The sequence below is a fragment of the Oncorhynchus mykiss genome, chromosome 10 (genome assembly GCF_013265735.2).
Source record: "Oncorhynchus mykiss isolate Arlee chromosome 10, USDA_OmykA_1.1, whole genome shotgun sequence".
Classification (NCBI taxonomy): domain Eukaryota; kingdom Metazoa; phylum Chordata; class Actinopteri; order Salmoniformes; family Salmonidae; genus Oncorhynchus; species Oncorhynchus mykiss.
The window spans coordinates 81,027,073-81,049,892 of NC_048574.1; the positions used below are offsets into that span (position 1 = coordinate 81,027,073).

Sequence of the window (22,820 nt, forward strand, 5' to 3'; positions counted from 1 at the left end):
CTTTAAAAAAAATATCAACTTCAAACTGACCTAAGAGAGAGAGGCCCCTGGTGACACAGCAGTGCAATGAGAGAGTGACCCTGGATCCAAAGGTCAGTCAGGTCCAGACACTGAACCCTCCAGAGTCTCAGAAGGGACACCACATTACTCAGAGCCCTGGATAACACTCTCTCTGGTGTCTGGCTGCTCTTTAGGACCAAGGAGAGTTCTGGGACAGTCAGTGGAGTAGCACCTCTCTCTATCCTCATAACCAGTCTGGACAGTTTCACTGCCACACCCACATTCAGCCTGGAATGAAAAGACAAAACGCAAGTCACTTGAAACAGACAAACCAGACATTTAGGAAAAAGTGTGATCCAAAAGTTTTGGGACAGTGACACATTAGTTGTTGTTTTGACTCTGTACTTTGAATGAGGTTAAAGTGAAACGTGAATAATGATGAGTGAGAAAGTTTTTAAAAAGTTAGAGGCACCAATATCATAGCATGCTAACCTCTCACCATTACAATAACATGGAGGGGTTAGTATTTTATATCATACCCCCAAGACATGCTAACCTCTTACCATTACAATAACAGGGAGGTGTTAGCATTTTATATCATACCCCCCAAGACATGCTAACCTCTCACCATTACAATAACAGGGAGGTGTTAGCATTTTATATCATACCCCCCAAGACATGCTAACCTCTCACCATTACAATAACAGGGAGGTGTTAGCATTTTATATCATACCCCCAAGACATGCTAACCTCTCACCATTACAATAACAGGGAGGTGTTAGCATTTTATATCATACCCCCCAAGACATGCTAACCTCTCACCATTACAATAACAGGGGAGGTTAGCATTATATATCATACCACCAAGACATGCTAACCTCTCACCATTACAATAACAGGGAGGGGTTAGCATTATATATCATACCCCCCAAGACATGCTAACCTCTCACCATTACAATAACAGGGAGAGTTTAGCATTTAATATACCATTTAATATACCAAGACATGCTAACCAATCACCATAGCATTTCTTTGGAGGTTATGATATTTATGATATTTATGATATTGTAATTTTCTCACTCATCATTATTCAGGACCATCTGTAACCATGGTAGCATCTACATTAATGTAGAAGTGTTCAGAAACATAATCTATTCTTATTTACAATAGAAGTGACTCCAAAATGAGACAATACATTATTTACCATTCATTTCTGTTGGGCACAAAATAAACTGAAACCAAAACAAACAGCAAATGTATCCAACCGGTTTGTAGATTCAAAGATCAAATACTAAATGTTTGATTACTTTAATACACATAGCCAAATACTTTTGATTCACTAAAACGGGTGGACTAAACAGTTCACCTGACACACCCATCTGTTTCGCCTCCCAGGAAAGTTCCCGACGGTTCCGTTACCGAGTTCCTACCGAGAGTATCCAAAGTCTGCCGATTCATCTCTTCTTCCCGAGCTGATGCAACTAGGCAGGGCCAGCCGAACGGCGATACATACATACGAAGAGTCAGAGAACTTACTCAAAACCCTTTTCATGCTGTGGGGGAACCAGTCAAAATCTCTCCAGATACTCATCGACTCTGGGGCCGATGAGAGTTTTATGGACGCTACCCTGGTGTCTGAGCTGAACATCCCCACTCAACCCCTCTCCATTCCCATGGATGTTAGAGCCCTTGGTGGGCACTCTATAGGCCGGGTCACTCATAATACTCATCAACCTACGGGAACCACAACGATACAATCCAATTCCTGCTAATTAAGTCTCCTCAGGTTCCCGTGGTATTGGGAATATATTGGCTCCATCGACACAATCAAATAAAATTTCAAAAATCAAATCAAATGTATTTATATAGCCCTTCTTACATCAGCTGATATCTCAAAGTGCTGTACAGAAACCTAGCCTAAAACCCCAAACAGCAAGCAATGCAGGTGTAGAAGCACGGTGGTTAGGAAAAACTCCCTAGAAAGGCCAAACCCTAGGAAGAAACCTAGAGAGGAACCAGCCTATAAGGGTTGGCCAGTCCTCTTCTGGCTGTGCCGGGTGGAGATTATAACAGAACATGGCAAGATGTTCAAATGTTCATAAATGACCAGCATGGTCAAATAATAATAATCACAGTAGTTGTTGAGGGTGCAGCCAGTCAGCACTTCAGGAGTAACTGTCAGTTGGCTTTTAATAGGCGATCATTACGAGTATCTCTACCGCTCCTGCTGTCTCTAGAGAGTTGAAAACAGCAGGTCTGGGACAGGTAGCACGTCCTGTAAACAGGTCAGGGTTCCATAGCCACAGACAGTTTAAACTGGAGCAGCAGCACGGCCAGGTAAGGAGTCATCATGCCAGGTAGTCCTGAGGCATGGTCTTAGGGCTCAGGTCCTCCAAGAGAGAAAGAAAAAGAGAGAGAAAGAAAGACAGAATTAGAGAGAGCATACTTAAATTCACACAGGACACTGGATAAGACAGGAGAAGTACTCCAGATATAACAAACTGACCCTAGCCCCCCGACACAAACTACTGCAGCATAAATATTGGAGGTTGAGACAGTAGGGGTCAGGAGACACTGTGGCCCCATCCGATGATACCCCCGGACAGGGCCAAACAGGAAGGATATAACCCCACACAGTTTTCCAAAGCACAGCCCCCACACCACTAGAGGGATATCTTCAACCACCAACTTACCATCCTGAGGCAAGGCCGAGAATAGCCCACAAAGATCTCAGCCACGGCACAACCCAAGGGGAGGGACGCCAACCCAGACAGGAAGATCACGTCATTGACTCAACCCACTCAAGTGACGCACCCCTCCTAGGGACGGCATGAAAGAGCACCAGTAAGCCAGTGACTCAGCCCCTGTAATAGGGTTAGAGGCAGAGAATCCCAGTGGAGAGAGGGTATCCGGCCAGGCAGAGTCGGCAAGTTGCTCCAGAGCCTTTCCGTTCACCTTCACACTCCTGGGCCAGACTACACTCAATCATATGACTCACTGAAGAGATGAGTCTTCAGTAAAGACATAAAGGTTGAGACCGAGTTTGCGTCTCTCACATGGGTAGGCAGACCATTCCATAAAAATGGAGCTCTATAGGAGAAAGCCCTGCCTCCAGCTGTTTGCTTAGAAATTATAGGGACAATTTGGAGGCCTGCGTCTTGTGACCGTAGTGTACGTGTAGGTATGTACGGCAGGACCAAATTGGAAAGATAGGTAGGAGCAAGCCCATGTAATGCTTTATAGGTTAGCAGTAAAACCTTGAAATCAGCCTTTGCCTTAACAGGAAGCCAGTGTAGGGAGGCTAGCACTGGAGAAATATGATCAAATATTTTGGTTCTAGTCAGGATTCTAGCAGCCGTATTTAGCACTAACTGAAGTTTATTTAGTGCTTTATCCGGGTAGCCGAAAAGTAGAGCATTGCAGTAGTCTAACCTAGAAGTAACAAAAGCATGGATGAATTTTTCTGCATCATTTTTGGACAGAAAGTTTCAGATTTTTGCAATGTTACATAGATGGAAAAAAGCTGTCCTTGAAACAGTCTTGATATGTTCGTCAAAAGAGAGATCAGGGTCCAGAGTAACGCCGAGGTCCTTCACAGTTTTATTTGAGACGACTGCACAACCATCAAGTTTAATTGTCAGATTCAACAGAAGTTCTCTTTGTTTCTTGGGAACTAGAACAAGCATCTCTGTTTTGTCCAAGTTTAAAAGTAGAACGTTTGCAGCCATCCACTTCCTTATGTCTGAAACATAGGCTTCTAGCGAGGGCAATTTTGGGGCTTCACCATGTTTCATTGAAATGTACAGCTGTGTGTCATCCGCATAGCAGTGAAAGTTAACATTATGTTTTCGAATGACATCCCCAAGAGTTAAAATATATAGTGAAAACAATAGTGGTCCTAAAACGGAACCTTGATGAACACCGAAATGTACAGTTGATTTGTCAGAGGACAAACCATTCACAGAGACAAACTGATATCTTTCCGACAGATAAGATCTAAACCAGGCCAGAACTTGTCCGTGTAGACCAATCTGCGTTTCCAATCTCTCCAAAAGAATGTGGTGATCGATGGTATCAAAAGCAGCACTAAGGTCTAGGAGCACGACGACAGATGCAGAGCAGATGCAGAGCCTCGGTCTGATGCCATTAAAAGGTAATTTGCCACCTCCAGTGCAGTCTCAGTGCTATGATGGGGTCTAAAACCAGACTGAAGCATTTCATATACATTGTTTGTCTTCAGGAAGGCAGTGAGTTGCTGCGCAACAGCCTTTTCTAACATTAATGAGAGGAATGGAAGATTCGATATAGGCCGATAGTTTTTTATATTTTCTGGGTCAAGGTTTTTTTTTTTTTCAAGAGAGGCTCTATTACTGCCACTTTTAGTGAGTTTGGTACACATCCGGTGGATAGAGAGCCGTTTATTATGTTCAACATAGGAGGGCCAAGCACAGGAAGCAGCTCTTTCAATAGTTTAGTTGGAATAGGGTCCAGTATGCAGCTTGAAGGTTTAGAGGCCATGATAATTTTCATCATTGTGTCAAGAGATATAGTACTAAAACACTTAAGTGTCTCTCTTGATCCTAGGTCCTGGCAGAGTTGTGCAGACTCAGGACAACTGAGCTTTGGAGGAATACGTAGAGTTAAAGAGGAGTCCGTAATTTGCTTTCTATTAATCATGATCTTTTCCTCAAAGAAGTTCATGAATTTATCACTGCTGAAGTGAAAGCCATCCTCACTCTCTTGGAGAACGCTGCTTTGTGACGGTAGCAAAAATACATCGAGCAACAGTGAGGGCTCTTCGATACTGCACGATGCTGTCTTTCCAAGCTAGTCGGAAGACTTCCAGTTTGATGTGGCGCCATTTCTGTTCAAATTTTCTGGAAGCTTGCTTCAGAGCTCGGGTATTTTCTGTATACCAGGGAGCTAGTTTCTTATGACAAATGTTTTTAGGAGTGCAACTGCATCTAGGGTATTGCGCAAGGTTAAATTGAGTTCCTCAGTTAGGTGGTTAACTGATTTTTGTCCTCTGACGTCCTTGGGTAGGCAGAGGGAGTCTGGAAGAGCATCAAGCAATCTTTGTGTTGTCTGAGAGTTTATGACACGACATTTGATGCTCCTTGGTTGGGGTCTGAGCAGATTATTTGTTGCTATTGCAAACATAATAAAATGGTAGTCCGATAGTCCAGGATTATGAGGAAAAACATTAAGATCCACAGCATTTATTCCATGGGACAAAACTAGGTCCAGAGTATGACTGTGACAATGAGTAGGTCCAGAGACATGTTGGACAAAACCCACTGAGTCGATGATGGAAAGCCTTTTGGAGTGGGTCTGTGGACTTTTCCATGTGAATATTAAAATCACCAACAATTAGAATATTTTCTGCTATGACTACAAGGTCCGATAGGAATTCATGGAACTCAGTGAGGAACGCTGTATATGGCCCAGGAGGCCTGTAAACAGTAGCTATAAAAAGTGATTGAGTAGGCTGCATAGATTTCATGACTAGTAGCTCAAAAGACGAAAACGTCATTGTTTTTGTTGTAAATTGAAATTTGCTATCGTAAATGTTAGCAACACCTCCGACATTGCGGGATGCACGGGGGATATGATAACTAGTGTAACCAGGAGGTGAGGCCTCATTTAACACAGTAAATTCATCAGGCTTAAGCCATGTTTCAGTCAGGCCAATCACATCAAGATTATGATCACAATCCCTTTCAATAATGGGAGGAATGGAGGAGGTGTTTATCCTAGTGAGATTGCTAAGGCAAACAGCGCCATGTTTAGTTTTGCCCAACCAAGTCGAGGCACAGACACGGTCTCAATGGGGATAGTTGAGCTGACTACACTGACTGTGCTAGTGGCAGACTCCACTAAGCTGGCTGGCTGGCTAACAGCCTGCTGCCTGGCCTGCCCCCTATTTCATTGTGGAGCTAGAGGAGTTAGAGCCCTGTCTATATTCGTAGAAAAGGGCACCCCTCCTAGGATGGAGTCCGTCACTCCTCAGCAGGTCAGGCTTGGTCCTGTTTGTGGGTGAGTCCCAGAAAGAGGGCCAATTATCTACAAATTCTATATTTTGTGAGGGGCAGAAAACAGTTTTCAACCAGCAATTGAGTTGTGAGACTGCTGTAAAGCTCATCACTCCCCCTAACTGGGAAGGGGCCAGAGACAATTACTCGATGCCGACACATTTTTCTAGCTGATTTACACGCTGAAGCTATGTTGTGCTTGGTGACCTCTGACTGTTTCATTCTAACATCGTTGGTGACGGCGTGGATAACAATATCTCTATACTCTCTACACTCGCCAGTTTTAGCTTTAGCCAGCACCATCTTCAGATTAGCCTTAATGTCGGTAGCCCTGCCCCCTGGTAAACAGTGTATGATCGCTGGATGATTTGTTTTAAGTCGAATACTGCGGGTAATGGAGTCGTCAATGACTAGGGTTTTCAATTTGTCAGAGCTAATGGTGGGAAGCTTCGGCGTCTCAGACCCCGTAACGAGAGGAGTAGAGACAAGAGAAGGCTCGGCCTCAGACTACGACTCGCTGCTTAAATGGGGAAAACCGGTTGAAAGTTTCTGTCGGCTGAATGAACGACACCTGTTGAGCATTCCTACAGCATATCCCTCTAGAAGCCATGAGAAAGTTGTCCGGCTGCGGGGACCGTGCAGGGGGATTTATTCTGACATTAATATCTGTACTTACTGGTGGCACAGACGCTGTTTCATCCTTTCCTACACTGAAATTACCCTTGCCTAACGATTGCGTCTGATTCCATCCTCGCCGTAAGGTGATCGTTCTCCTGTATATTATGAGTACAGTGACTGCAATTAGAAGGCATCATGTTAATGTTACTACTTAGCTTTGGCTGTTGGAGGTCCTTACGAACCATGTCCAGATAAAGCGTCCGGAGAGAAAAAGTTGAATGAAAAAAAGTTGAATGAGGGAAAAACAAAAAATAAACGGTAATTAAAAAGTAAAAACCGTAAAGTTGTCAGGTAGCAAAGTAAGGTTGGCAACAAAACGCACAGCAACACAATCCCCTCATTGACTGGTTTGCTGGTGCCAGCATGAGCTGGAGCCCATTCTGCTCATTGCCTGAAGTCAGCGCTCCCTTCACCGGGATGTCTTCCTGGGGCCACAAAAGTTGCCCCGGACCTCTCCGCATTTCCTGCAGAGTACCAGCACCTACTGGGGGTGTTCATTAAGACCGGGCCACTTTGCTTCTGCGGCACCGACCCCATGACTGTGGGACCTTCTCCCAGGCACCACTCTGACACGGGGATGACTGTACTCACTGTATGGTCGAGAGACCAAGGCTATGGAGACCTATATTGAGGACTCCTTAGCTGCCGGGTTCATCCGTCCCACTGCGTCCCCCGCCGGCGCAGGGTTCTTCTTTGTGGAGTAGAAGGACAAAACCATGCGCCTGTGCATCAACTCACAGGGTCTCAACGACATCACGGCGAATGACCGCCACCCGCTACCACTCATCTCCTCGGCCTTCTAGCCTCTCCAAGGGGCCGCCGTGTTCTCCAAGCTGGATCTATGGAACGCCTACCACCTAGTGCAGATACGGGAAGGGGACGAGTGGAAGACAGCCTTCAACACGGCCAGTAGTGTTGATGCTCCAGCTGTGTTCCAGGCCCTGGTTAATGATGTTCTCAATGAAATGTTAAACTGGTTCGTCTTTGTCCACCTCAACGACATCCTCGTCTTCTCCCGCTCTGCCCAAAAACACGGCCCTGGAACTCAAGTTACATCCTTGCACCTTCTTCTCTCATCACCTCAACGCCACGGAGATGAATTACGATGTGGGGAATGGTGAGCTTCTCTCAGTGAAGATGGTATTGGAGGAGTGGAGGCACTGGCTGGAGGGGGTGGCACATCCGTTAACCTCCTGAAGCTAGGGGGCACTATTTTTATGTTTGGAAAAATATTCCTTTTTTCTGTGGCTTCCCTAAGGTGTCAACAGTCTTTAGACATAGTTTCAGGCTTTTATTTTGAAAAATGAGAGTGAAGGATCACATTGAGTAAGTGGAGAGGTGGGGGCACTCAGAGTGAGTTGCGCAATTGAGTAAACCGGCCATTGTTCCTCCCGCTGTTATGGAAAAAGCTACACACTCGGTTGATATATTATCAAATGATTATAAAAAACTTTGACATGTTTCTGTGGACATTATGAAGACTATTTGGAATTTCCGTCTGCGTTGTCGCGACTGCTCTTTCCTGTTGATTTCTGAACATAACGCGACAAACAAACGTCGGTATTTTGGGTATAAAAATTATCTTTATGGAACAAAAGGAACATTTGCTGTGTAACTGGGAGTCTTGTGAGTGAAAACATCCGTAGATCATCAAAGGTAAACGGTTAATTTGATTGCTATTCTGATTTTCGTGACCAAGCTTTGTGATGCTAAGTGTACATAATGCTATGCTAAGCTATCGATAAACTTACACAAACGCTTGGATTTCTTTCGCTGTAAAGCATAATTTCAAAATCGGAGACAACAGGGTGATTAACAAAAGGCTAAGCAAGCTGTGTTTCAAAATATTGCACTTGTGATTTCATGAATATGAATGTTTTCTAGTAATATTATTTGACTGTTGCGCTATGCTATTCAGTGGTTGCAGACGGAAATTATCCCGCTACAGGGATTGGTAGCATCAAGAAGTTAATTGTGTGGACAGACCCCGCGGCTACACCCCCGGACGTCGAGACCATCATTCACACCTCTTGCTTGGCGAAGGCACTCAGTTTGGAAGCAGATCCGGGAAGCGCAGCATTCCCAGCCGAACACCGGAGGGCCCCAGATAATCGGATGTTTGTTCTGACGATGTCTGCTCCTCCGTCCTGGAGTGGGCTCACTCCTCCAGGATTGCCTACCGCCCGGGCTCCCACCGGACACTGGCCTTTGTGTAATAATGCTTTTGGTGGCTTACAATGGTTCCTGATGTCTCTGCGTTCTTCGCCACCTGCACGATTTGTGTGCAGAACAAGCTCATCGGCAGAGGTACTGAGACAGACAGGACTGTTGCAGAGGTACTGAGACAGACAGGACTGTTGCAGAGGTACTGAGACAGACAGGACTGTTGTAGAGGTACTGAGACAGGACTGTTGCAGAGGTACTGAGACAGACAGGACTGTTGTAGAGGTACTGAGACAGGACTGTTGCAGAGGTACTGAGACAGACAGGACTGTTGCAGAGGTACTGAGACAGACAGGACTGTTGCAGAGGTACTGAGACAGACAGGACTGTTGCAGAGGTACTGAGACAGACAGGACTGTTGTAGAGGTACTGAGACAGACAGGACTGTTGTAGAGGTACTGAGACAGACAGGACTGTTGCAGAGGTACTGAGACAGACATGACTGTTGCAGAGGTACTGAGACAGACATGACTGTTGTAGAGGTACTGAGACAGACATAACTGTTGTAGAGGTACTGAGACAGACAGAACTGTTGTAGAGGTACTGAGACAGATAGGACTGTTGTAGAGATACTGAGACAGACAGGACTGTTGTAGAGGTACTGAGACAGATAGGACTGTTGTAGAGATACTGAGACAGACAGGACTGTTGTAGAGATTCTGAGACAGGACTGTTGCAGAGGTAGAGACAGGACTGTTGTAGAGGTACTGAGACAGACATGACTGTTGCAGAGGTACTGAGACAGACAGGACTGTTACAGAGGTACTGAGACAGGACTGTTGTAGAGGTAGAGACAGGACTTTTGCAGAGGTACTGAGACAGACAGGACTGTTGTAGAGGTAATGAGACAGACAGGACTGTTACAGAGGTACTGAGACAGGACTGTTGTAGAGGTACTGAGACAGGACTGTTGCAGAGGTACTGAGACAGGACTGTTGTAGAGGTATTGAGACAGACAGGACTGTTGTAGAGGTACTGAGACAGGACTGTTGTAGAGGTACTGAGACAGGACTGTTGCAGAGGTACTGAGACAGACAGGACTGTTGCAGAGGTACTGAGACAGACAGGACTGTTACAGAGGTACTGAGACAGACAGGACTGTTGTAGAGGTACTGAGAAAGACAGGACTGTTGTAGAGGTACTGAGACAGACAAGACTGTTGCAGAGGTACTGAGACAGACAGGACTGTTGCAGAGGTACTGAGACAGACAGGACTGTTGTAGAGGTACTGAGACAGACAGGACTGTTGCAGAGGTACTGAGACAGACAGGACTGTTGTAGAGGTACTGAGACAGACAGGACTGTTGCAGAGGCACTGAGACAGACAGGACTGTTACAGAGGTACTGAGACAGACATGACTGTTGCAGAGGTACTGAGACAGACATGACTGTTGTAGAGGTACTGAGACAGACATAACTGTTGTAGAGGTACTGAGACAGACAGAACTGTTGTAGAGATACTGAGACAGACAGGACTGTTGTAGAGGTACTGAGACAGATAGGACTGTTGTAGAGATACTGAGACAGACAGGACTGTTGTAGAGGTACTGAGACAGGACTGTTGTAGAGGTACTGAGACAGGACTGTTGCAGAGGTACTGAGACAGACAGGACTGTTACAGAGGTACTGAGACAGACAGGACTGTTGTAGAGGTACTGAGACAGGACTGTAGTAGAGGTACTGAGACAGACAGGACTGTTGTAGAGGTACTGAGACAGACAGGACTGTTGCAGAGGTACTGAGAAAGACAGGACTGTTGTAGAGGTACTGAGACAGGACTGTTGTAGAGGTACTGAGACAGACAGGACTGTTGCAGAGGTACTGAGAAAGACAGGACTGTTGTAGAGGTACTGAGACAGGACTGTTGTAGAGGTACTGAGACAGGACTGTTGCAGAGGTACTGAGACAGACAGGACTGTTGCAGAGGTACTGAGACAGACAGGACTGTTGCAGAGGTACTGAGACAGACAGGACTGTTACAGAGGTACTGAGACAGACAGGACTGTTGCAGAGGTACTGAGACAGACAGGACTGTTGCAGAGGTACTGAGACAGACAGGACTGTAGTAGAGGTACTGAGACAGACAGGACTGTTGTAGAGGTACTGAGACAGACAGGACTGTTGCAGAGGTACTGAGACAGACAGGACTGTTGCAGAGGTACTGAGACAGACAGGACTGTTGCAGAGGTACTGAGACAGACAGGACTGTTGCAGAGGTACTGAGACAGACAGGACTGTTGCAGAGGTACTGAGACAGACAGGATTGTTGCAGAGGTACTGAGACAGACAGGACTGTTGTAGAGGTACTGAGACAGACAGGATTGTTGCAGAGGTACTGAGACAGACAGGACTGTTGTAGAGGTACTGAGACAGACAGGACTGTTGCAGAGGTACTGAGACAGACAGGACTGTTGCAGAGGTACTGAGACAGACAGGACTGTTGCAGAGGTACTGAGGGTTCCCTGGGTTTCAGCCCCCGCTCTTCCCGGAGTAAGAGAAAGTGGTCGGTGTACCCTTGGCCCAGATGTTGGTACGCTGTTGTCATACCTGGAAGAGAGCCCGGTCGGCTCTTCTCAAGACCACCTCCAGGTATCAACGACAAGCGGACCTCCCCCGTCTCGAGCAGAGGGTATGGCTTTTCACCCGAGATCTGCCTCTCCAGGTGTAGTCCCGCAAACTTTCACCCGGTTTATCGGTCCTTTCCCCATCTCCAAGATCACTATCCCCTCTGCTGTTCGTCGTCTGTTGACCCGTACCCTCCGAATACATCCTACTTTTCATGTTTCTAGGATCAAACCCATGTCTCACAGCCCTTTGTCTCCTGTTTCCAAAGCCGGAAAACCAGGTAGCGCCCATAGAGGGGGGGGGGGGGGGGGGGGGGGGGGGGTACTGTCACACCCTGATCTGTTTCACATGGCTTTATGATTGTCTCCATGCCCCTCCAAGTGTCGCCCATCTTCCCCATTATCCCCAGTGCATTTATGCCTATGTTCTCTGTTCGTCTGTTGCTTGTTAACCTCTAGCGACGAGCAATCCCGTATCCGGGAGCGTAATCATAGCCTCAAGCTCATTACCATAACGCAACATTAACTATTCATGAAAATCGCAAATGAAATTAAATAAATATATTGGCTCACAAACACTGTCATCTCAGATTTTCAAAATATGCTTTTCAACCATAGCTACACAAGCATTTGTGTAAGAGTATTGATAGCTAGCATAGCATTAAGACTAGCATTCAGCAGGCAACATTTTCACAAAAACAAGAAAATCATTCAAATAAAATAATTTACCTTTGAAGATCTGATGTTTTCAATGAGGAGACTCTCAGTTAGATAGCAAATGTTCAGTTTTTCCAAAAATATTATTTGTGTAGGAGAAATCGCTCCGTTTTGTTCATCACGTTTGGCTAAGAAAAAACCCCGAAAATGCAGTCATTACAACGCCAAACTTTTTTCCAAATTAACTCCATAATATCGACAGAAACATGGCAAATGTTGTTTAGAATCAATCCTCAAGGTGTTTTTCACATATCTATTCGATGATAAGTAATCCGTGCCAGTTGGGTTTCTCCTCTGAAGCAAATGGAAAAATACATGCAGGTGGAGATTACGCAATAATTGCAACGGAGGACACCAAGCGAGCACCTGGTAAATGTAGTCTCTTATGGTCAATCTTCCAATGATATGCCTACAAATACGTCACAATGCTGCAGACACCTTGTGGAAACGACAGAAAGTGTAGGCTCATTCCTGGCGCATTCACAGCCATATAAGGAGTCATTGGAGCACAGCGCCTTCAAAATCTGGGGCATTTCCTGTTTGAAATTTCATCTTGGTTTCGCCTGTAGCATCACTTCTGTGGCACTCACAGATAATATCTTTGCAGATTTGGAAACGTCAGAGTGTTTTCTTTCCAAAGCTGTCAATTATATGCATAATCAAGCATCTTTTCGTGACAAAATATATTGTTTAAAACGGGAACGTTTTTTTAATCCATAAATTAAAAGAGCGCCCCCTATATCGAATAAATTAATTTTGTTTGTCAAGTCTACCAGCGTTTTGCCCCTTTCTCCTGTCATTTCTAAAGTTCCTGTTTTCTAGATTTCTCGGTTTGACCATTCCTGCCCTGACCTGCCGTTCGGTACCTTGTCACATCACCCTGGATTATTGACCTCTGCCTGCCCTGACCCCGAGGCTACCTGCCATTTATGTACGTTGTCTTACCACCCTGGATTGTTGACCTCTGCCTAACCTGACCCCGAGGCTACCTGCCATTTATGTACATTGACTTACCACCCTGGATTATTGACCTCTGCCTGCACCGACCCTGAGACGACCTGCCATTTATGTACATTGTCTTACCACCCGAGACTGTCTGCCGTTCTGTACCTTTTGGACTCTGATCTGGATTACTGACCTCTGCCTGGTCTTGACCTGCCTTTTTGCCTGCCCATTATTTTTGTAATAAACTTCTGTGACTTCGACACCTCTGCATCTGGGTCTTCTCCTGAAACGTGATTCCATAATATGCTTGACATTTGGTTCTCTAGATGAGCTATTCTGAGTATAAACTTTCAGGTTTCATGTTAGAAGATTTCTGAAAGATTAAATTCACAAGATATCTAAAAGACAAATGGTATGCATCACAAAATGTAGATAAATTCACAATTTCTGTGTGACATTTGGTAATGTAACATTTGTAAGGTCAGGAAATCGGCAGATAAATGTTACCAGATTCACCAACACTAAGTTGTATATGTCAAATGTTTCTACAAGATAATAACCACTAGCATCACATAATCACTAACCACCACACATGTTCAGACTCACCTCAGCTGTGAGATGTAGGGCAGACACTGAAGGAAACTCCTCACTTCACTCTCTTCATCTGACCAGCCCTTCAGCTCTACTGGTTTCTTCTCTGGTTGGAGTTTCAGCACTTCTAGGAGGGGGGAGACGTTTCTCTTTCTGAGGTCTATGGACCAGACTGCAGGAGCTGACTGGTAAACTGGCTGTAATACTGGAAGGACACTCCTGCCTGTTTGAGTCTCATAGTCCTTCACATGCGAGTACAGATCCAGCAGGAAATCACATTTCTGATTGTTATAAACTTCAGACAGTGACAACACTTTCTCTACAGCTGTTTGTATGGTTCCTCTCTCATGGAGAGCTGCTTGAAGACACAGATTCAGTAGGAATGTCTTCTCTCTCTTTGTCCTCTCCAGATTATCCTTCAGCGGAGGAAATCTGAACAAACAGTTTAAAACACAGATGATATACAGGTGAGTGACGAGGACTGATATGAGTAACAGGGTTGGGGAACTGAAAACTAATAGCACCGTATGACTCCATCTTTTAAAACAATACAACTATGAATTGGAATTTTGTTCAATTTCAATTCCTACTGAATTAGAGTTTCTACAGCTTCTTCACATGTTAATGTATTAACAAGATAAAGACAGTGTAAAACATGAATACTATCTACACCAGGTCAGTGATATATGGACTCTTGTTGGATAAACTCACTCACCTCAGCTGTGAGATGTAGGGCAAACACTGAAGGACACTCCTCACTTCACTCTCTTCATCTGACCAGCCCTTCAGCTCTACTGGTTTCCTCTCTGGTTGGAGTTTCAGCACTTCTAGGAGGAGGGAGGCCTTTCTCTCTGAGAGGTCTATGGACCAGACTGCAGGAGCTGACTGGTAAACTGGCTGTAATGCTGGAAGGACACTCCTGCCTGTTTGAGTCTCATAGTCCTTCACATGTGAGTACAGATCCAGCAGGAAATCACATTTCTGATTGTGATATACTTCAGACAGTGACAACACTTTCTCTACAGTTGTTTGTATGGTTCCTCTCTCATGGAGAGCTGCTTGAAGGCACAGATTCAGTAGGAATGTCCTCTCTCTCTTTGTCCTCTCTTCAGGGGATTTTCTCTGACCCTGTGGTGGAGTAAATCTGCAAGAACAGTTTAACAACAAATAGATTAATATGTGAGAGATATGATATGCATTTCTGATGGTCACATTATGGTTGGTAAAATACAATGACTATCTTTCTAAACTCAACATTCACTTCAATTGTTCCTAAAAATCCTGACCACAAAGTAAGATTGCATCTTCTAAAAACAGTATGTGTATATTTAGGTCATTAATTTATTGCAGAAAGCTACAAACTTCCTCTCTAAAGGGAAATACAGGGACAGACAACTACAATCTCTGAACTGTACTGATCCAACTCACCTCAGCTGTGAGATGTAGGGCAGACACTGAAGGAAACTCCTCACTTCACTCTCTTCATCTGACCAGCCCTTCAGCTCTACTGGTTTCTTCTCTGGTTGGAGTTTCAGCACTTCTAGGAGGAGGGAAGCCTTTCTCTCTGAGAGGTCTATGGACCAGACTGCAGGAGCTGACTGGTAAACTGGCAGTAATGCTGGAAGGACACTCCTGCCTGTTTGAGTCTCATAGTCCTTCACATGTGAGTACAGATCCAGCAGGAAATCACATTTCTGATTGTGATATACTTCAGACAGTGACAACACTTTCTCTACAGTTGTTTGTATGGTTCCTCTCTCATGGAGAAGCACCACCTTCTGCATGATCTTGGTTTGTTTGAGATGGAAGAAATGTGTTCACCACTTCCTTGAAGAACCAATCTGATGTCTTCTTGATCTGTTCAGCTGGAACTAGACTGTTTACCAATCTAGTATTCCTCTCATTCAGAAGCCCACACAGGAAAGGAATTAAGTGTTTTGTGTGTTTCCATTCTTCAGTCGGGCACTTCTCGAGAACCTCTCTGATTTTGTCTGGATTCTGTAAGAGCCAAAGGGCACCAAAGAACTCCTGCATTGTGTAGTGGAGAAACGCAGAGCAAGTGTCTGATGCAGTGGGCTCAACCTTAACCATAAATGCCCCCAAGAAGGCAAAATGGACACTGCCTTCTTCACAACTCAGTGTTGTCAAGTTCATGTTTTTCTCATTTGTTGCATCAAAAGCAATTTCTGCCAAAGACAATATTTTCTCTCTGTTTTCTTTGAGATAAATGTCGATATCCTTACGTCGTCTGCCACTGTGTTTTTGGATGCAGTGACGGAGGATGTTAATGTACATCTTAGTTGTAGAACATGGCTGCTTAGAATCCGCTAGGGTAGAATAATAACTACAAGCAACAACCATTAGTGCGTACATTGGGACATGGCACAGACTGAACAACTCTAGGTTGTTTAACACACTGCTCAAGGAGTCAGGCTCAGCACTCAGCATCTGTGTTAAATAAGCCCTGATGGATTCATCGCTGAACCCTTTCACCTCCACTCTGAACCAGTCTGTGGGCCAGTCTGTCAGGAAGTCTTCCGATTGATCTGGTCTGCATGTGGTCACAATCTTTGCGTCAGGGAGGAGGTTCTCCACAAGGTCCTTTACTACCGACAGAGAGGAGAGGTCTGTGATTCCATCAAATATGATGACAACGTTTTCAGAGTTCTTCTTAATATCCTGTAACACTTCTTCTTTACTTTCGTTTGGCTCACTGTACATGTTAAAGAGAAGGTCCTCCAGGCTCATGGGTTTTCTGTGTGAAATGTCTCTCACCTCAAAATAAAACATGTAATCTAGTTCTCTGTGATCTTTCTCTGCCCAGAGGTTCAACATTTGATGGGATACTGATGTTTTTCCAATTCCAGGTTTTCCAACCAGGAGGATTTTTTCATGTGTTTTAAGCAGCTCAGTAGGGGATGTTTCCTTTTTGGCCAAGGGGATGAAGCTCTTTAGTTTTTTAGGCCGAGCTTTCTTGCATCTTTTGCTTTTCACTTTAATTTTAGAGTCAGATGAATGCACATGTGTATCTAACACAAGAGGGGTGTAAGAGAAAGTCCCCCCATTTCTACATCTATCTGGTAGGAGACTACAGCTATGTTTCCATGCACCCTCTGTGATCTTCCGTGCTTTACATTTCAGCTGTGTCTGATATCCGTGACAGGGTTTTGAACCTAAAATAAGGGTATTAAGGGAAGAGAGAGTAAATGCACTGTGCCAACAAATCAAAGCCAATCTAAAGGACGAGAGAAATCCAGGATAGAAAACTACAAGGATACACTGGTAGATCTTCATAGATTGAAGGGGATCTTTTGGGGATCAAATAAAATAAAATAAAATAAAATATTTTGGGGATAAATGGTCATCAAAAACAAGAAGGACCGAGGGGCAGTAAAAAACAAATTTAAAATGTCTTTATTATGATGGCATGTTTAACAGAATAACATCTATAAAAACTCTGACACGTTTTCAGCATAGCCTTCTTCAAGATGACACAGATCTCTACTGAACATGCCATCATAATGAAGGCTTTTTTTTACTTAATGAAAAGTGCATTGGTCGTCCTTGTTCTTGATGAACAATCTTAAAAGGTACATTAACCCCCGTGCGCTTCAAATAGCTTCCCCAGCAGCATGGAACCAAAGGAATGATGTCAAAAGTCTAAACCCTGTTGCACTAAATTAACCTACAATAATATTTGAAAGACACGTTTTAACAGGTATGCTATTTTCAGCCAATTGTATACTATATAGTGTACTAATAGGACACTATACAATCGCTTACCAACAAAGTAGTCTGTCATCTCTGGGTCGTCCTTGAAGGGGAAGTAGCTGATCCATTGCTTTAAGTCAGCGTTGTCTAAGGTCCTCTTCCTTGTGATGTCTAGAATCGTCAGTAACTCGTAGCATGCAACCTCTCCTTTGGCCGAGACCCAGTCCAGTATTTTTCTGGTTTGGTCAAAATGGTCAACTTCAGCCTGAATTTTACTGACTTCCTCCTCGTTAAGAACCTTGCGCTGGAACAGGTTTTCCACAATGAGGGGCAGATTCTTGAGCTTTCCAATGAGATGTTGCCTTCCATTTGTAATGTACTCTAAAGCAGATTGTCTTGTAGAAGCCATGTCTCAGGTTGTTAAAATCACTTCAACACGTTGGATCTCTGGAAGAAGACAGTACATATGTAGTCAGTCAACAGTAGAACAGTCAAGTAATGATTAGGTTTATTTATTAAATGAAACGTTTTATCCTATGTAAAATAAACATACCCCAACTACAGTGCCTTGCGAAAGTATTCGGCCCCCTTGAACTTTGCGACCTTTTGCCACATTTCAGGCTTCAAACATAAAGATATAAAACTGTATTTTTTTGTGAAGAATCAACAACAAGTGGGACACAATCATGAAGTGGAACGACATTTATTGGATATTTCAAACTTTTTTAACAAATCAAAAACTGAAAAATTTCCAGGTCTATGCCCAAACAGTTAGAGCTTCGAACTTAAAAAAAATTCATTTCTCCAGAAATAAGTCTCGCACTGTTGCCACCTGTTATAGACCCGCCTCAGCTCCCAGCTGTGCCCTGGACACCATGTGTGAATTGATTGCCCCCCATCTATCTTCAGAGTTTGTTCTGTTAGGTGACCTAAACTGGGAAATGCCAGTCCTACAATCAAACATAAATGCATAAATTATCAAGGAACCCACCAGGTACAACCCTAAATCCGCAAACATGGGCACACTCATAGATATTATCCTGATCAACTTGCCCTCCAAATACACCTCTGCTGTTTTCAATCAGGATCTCAATGATCACTTTCTCATTGCCTGCATCCGCTATGGGCCCTGGTTAAACGACCACCCCTCATCACTGTCAAACGCTCCCTAAAACACTTCTGCGAGCAGGCCTTTCTATTCGACCTGGCCCGGGTATTCTGGAAGGATATTGACCTCATCCCGTCAGTCGAGGAAGCCTGGTCGAACTTTAAAAGTAATTTCCTCACCATCTTAAATAAGCATGCCCTTTCAAAAAATGTAGATCTAAGAATAGATATAGCCCTTGGTTCACTCCTGACCTGACTGCCTTCGACCAGCACAAAAACATCCTGTGGCGGACTGCACTAGCATCGAATAGTCCCCGCGATATGCAACTTTTCAGGGAAGACAGGAACCAATACAAGCCGTCAGTCAGGAAAGCAAAGGCTAGCTTTTTCAAGCAGAAATTTGGATCCTGTAGCTCTAACTCCAAAAACGTTTGGGACACTGTAAAGTACATGGAGAATAAGATCTCCTCCTCCCAGCTGCCCACTGCACTGAGGCTAGGAAACACTGTCACCACCGATAAATCGAGAATTTCAAAAAACATTTCTCTACGGCTGGCCATGCTTTCCTCCTGGCTACCCAAACCCCTGTCAACAGCTCCGCATCCCCCCGCAGCTACGTGCTCAAACCTCCCCAGCTTCTCCTTCACCCAAAACCAGATAGCAGACGTTCCGAAAGAGCTGCAAAACCTGGACCCGTACAAATCAGTTGGGCTAGACAATCTGAACCCTTTCTTTCTAAAATGATCCGCCGCCATTGTTGCAACCCCTATTACTAGTCTGTTCAGCCTCTCTTTCATATCGTCCGAGATCCCTAAAGATTGGAAAGCTGCTGCGGTCATCCACCTCTTCAAAGGGGGAGACACTCTAGACCCAAACTGTTATAGACCTATATCCATCCTGCCCCACCTTTCTTAAGTCCTCGAAAGCTAATAAACAGATCACTGACCATTTCGAATCCCACCGTACCTTCTCCGCTGTGTAATCCATTTTTTGAGCTGGTTACGGGTGCACCTCAGCCATGCTCAAGGTCCTAAACAATTTCATAACCGCCATCAATAAAATACAGTAATGTGCAGCCGTCTTCATTGACCTGGCCAAGGCCTTCGACTCTGTCAATCACTGTATTCTTATCGGCAGACTCAATAGCCTTGGTTTCTCAGATGACTGCCTCGCCTGGTTCACCAACTACTTAGCAGACAGAGGTCAGTGTGTTAAGTCAGAGGGCCTGTTGTCTGGACCTCTGGCAGTCTCTATGGGGGTACCACAGGGTTAAATTCTCGGGCCGACTCTTTTCTCTGTATATATCAACGATTTCGCTCTTGCTGCAGGTGATTCCCTAATCAACCTCTATGCAGACAACACCATTCTGTATACATCTGGCCCTTCTTTGGACACTGTGCTAACTAACCTCCAAACGAGATTCAATTTCATACAACACTCCTTCCGTGGCCTCCAACTGCTCTTAAACGATAATAAAACCAAATGCATGTTTTTCAACCACTCGCTGCCTGTACCCACCCGCTCGACTAGCATCACTACTCTGGACGGTTCTGACAAGGAATATGTGGACTACAAATACATAGGTGTCTGGCTAGACTGTAAACTCTCCTTCCAGACTAATTTTAAACATCTCCAATCGAAAATTAAATCTAGAATCAGCTTACTATTTAGCAACAAAGCCTCCTTCACTCATGCCGCCAAAAATCCCTTCTTAAAACTGACTATCCTACCGATCCTCGACTTCGGCGATGTCATTTACAAAATAGCTTCCAATACTCTACTCAGCAAACTGGATGCAGTCTATCACAGTGCCATCCGTTTTATCACCAAAGCCCATTATTCCAGCCACCACTGCGACCTGTATGTTCTCGTCGGCTGGCCCTCGCTACATATAAGTCACCAGACCCACTGGCTCCAGATCATCTATAAGTCTCTGCTAGGTAAAGCTCCGCCTTACCTCAGCTCAGTCCGTAGCACGCGCTCCTGCAGGTTCATCTCACTGGTCATCCCCAAAGCCAACACCTCTTTTGGCCGCCTTTCCTTCCAGTTCTCAGCTGCCAGTGACTGGAACGAATTGCAAAAAAAAAAAAAAAAAAAAAAAAAAAAAGAATGATAACTGAAGCTGGAGACTTATATTTCCCTCACTAACTTTAAACATCAGCTATCTGAACAATTAACCGATCGCTGCAGCTGTACACAGCCCATCTGTAAATAGCCCACCCTATCTACCTACCTCATCCCCATATTGTTTTTATTTACTTTTCTGCTCTTTTGCACATCACCTTCTGCTCATCTATCACTCCAGTGTTAATTTGCTAAATTGTAATTACTTTGCTTCTATGGCCTATTTATTGCCTTACCTCCTCACGCCATTTGTACTCACTGTATATAGACTTCCTTTTTTATATTGTGTTATTGACTGTGCACTTGTTTATTCCATGTGTAACTCTGTTGTTGTTTGTGTCACACTGTTTAGCTTTATCTTGGCCTGGTCTCAGTTGTAAATGAGAACTTGTTCTCAACTGGCCTACCTGGTTAAATCTTCTCTCACTCAGTTTGACACAAACCCTTTCCTAACATGATAATACCTTGACAAAGTTGTTAAATAGCATGTTGTTACAGTGGGGAGAAGTATTTGAAACACTGCCGATTTTGTAGGTTTTTAATTTGTATTTTATTGCATGACATAAGTATTTGATACGTCAGAAAACCAGAACTTAATATTTGGTACAGAAACCTTTGTTTGCAATTACAGAGATCATACGTTTCCTGTAGTTCTTGACCAGGTTTGCACACACTGCAGCAGGGATTTTGGCCCACTCCTCCATACAGACCTTCTCCAGATCCTTCAGGTTGTCGCTGGGCAATACGGACTTTCAGCTCCCTCCAAAGATTTTCTATTGGGTTCAGGTCTGGCGACTGGCTAGGCCACTCCAGGACCTTGAGATGCTTCTTATGGAGCCACTCCTTAGTTGCCCTGGCTGTGTGTTTCGGGTCGTTGTCATGCTGGAAGACCCAGCCACGACCCATCTTCAATGCTCTTACTGAGGGAAGGAGGTTGCTGGCCAAGATCTCGCAATACATGGCCCCATCCATCCTCCCCACAATACGGTGCAGTCGTCCTGTCCCCTTTGCAGAAAAGCATCCCCAAAGAATGATGTTTCCACCTCCATGCTTCACGGTTGGGATGGTGTTCTTGGGGTTGTACTCATCCTTCTTCTTCCTCCAAACACGGCAAGTGGAGTTTACACCAAAAAGCTCTATTTTGTTTCATCAGACCACATGACCTTCTCCCATTCCTCCTCTGGATCATCCAGATGGTCATTGGCAAACTTCAGACGGGCCTGGACATGCGCTGCCTTAAGCAGGGGGACCTTGCGTGCGCTGCAGGATTTTAATCCATGATGGCGTAGTGTGTTACTAATGGTTTTCTTTGAGACTGTGGTCCCAGCTCTCTTCAGGTCATTGACCAGGTCCTGCCGTGTAGTTCTGGGCTAATCCCTCACCTTCCTCATGATCATTGATGCCCCACAAGGTGAGATCTTGCATGGAGCCCCAGACCGAGGGTGATTGACCGTCATCTTGAACTTCTTCCATTTTCTAATAATTGCGCCAACAGTTGTTGCCTTCTCACCAAGCTGCTTGCCTATTGTCCTGTAGCCCATCCCAGCCTTGTTCAGGTCTACAATTTTATCCCTGATGTCCTTACACAGCTCTCTGGTCTTGGCCATTGTGGAGAGGTTGGAGTCTGTTTGATGGAGTGTGTGGAAAGGTGTCTTTTATACAGGTAACGAGTTCAAACAGGTGCATTTAATACAGGTGGAGAACAGGAGGGTTTCTTAAAGATAAACTAACAGGTCTGTGAGAGCATAAGAATGTAAGAATTCTTACTGGTTGGTAGGTGATCAAATACTTATGTCATGCAATAAAATGCAAAGGATTTACTTAAAAATCATACAATGTGATTATCTGGATTTTTATTGTAGATTCCGTCTCTCACAGTTGAAGTGTACCTATGATACAAATTACAGACCTCTACTTGCTTTGTTAGTAGAAAAACCTGCAAAATCGGCAGTGTATCAAATACTTGTTCTCCCCACTGTACATATTCTTTCGAGATTAGAAAGTTTGTCAGATATGTTACATACCTGTAATTGTAAAAATAACGGATACAAATTCACATCTGCAAAGTTCTGGCTCTTTCTTTATTCTGAAGAATGTTGGTTGCGCTTTGCCAGAACTTGCTGTTTGT

The 22,820-nt window shown here is 44.4% G+C and overlaps 1 protein-coding gene across 1 annotated transcript; it reads right to left on the reverse strand.

Moving 5' to 3' along the window:
* Nucleotides 1-20: 20 nt before the first annotated feature.
* On the reverse strand, nt 21-20,608 carry LOC118966660. The gene is made up of 6 exons (XM_036989402.1): nt 20,526-20,608; nt 17,534-17,908; nt 15,179-16,923; nt 14,466-14,894; nt 13,766-14,182; nt 21-288 (listed from the first exon to the last, which is right to left on the reverse strand). The coding sequence occupies exons 3-6, from the start codon at nt 15,532-15,534 to the stop codon at nt 21-23; spliced, it is 1,470 nt and encodes a 489-aa protein (XP_036845297.1). The 5' UTR covers nt 15,535-16,923; nt 17,534-17,908; nt 20,526-20,608.
* Nucleotides 20,609-22,820: the final 2,212 nt, after the last annotated feature.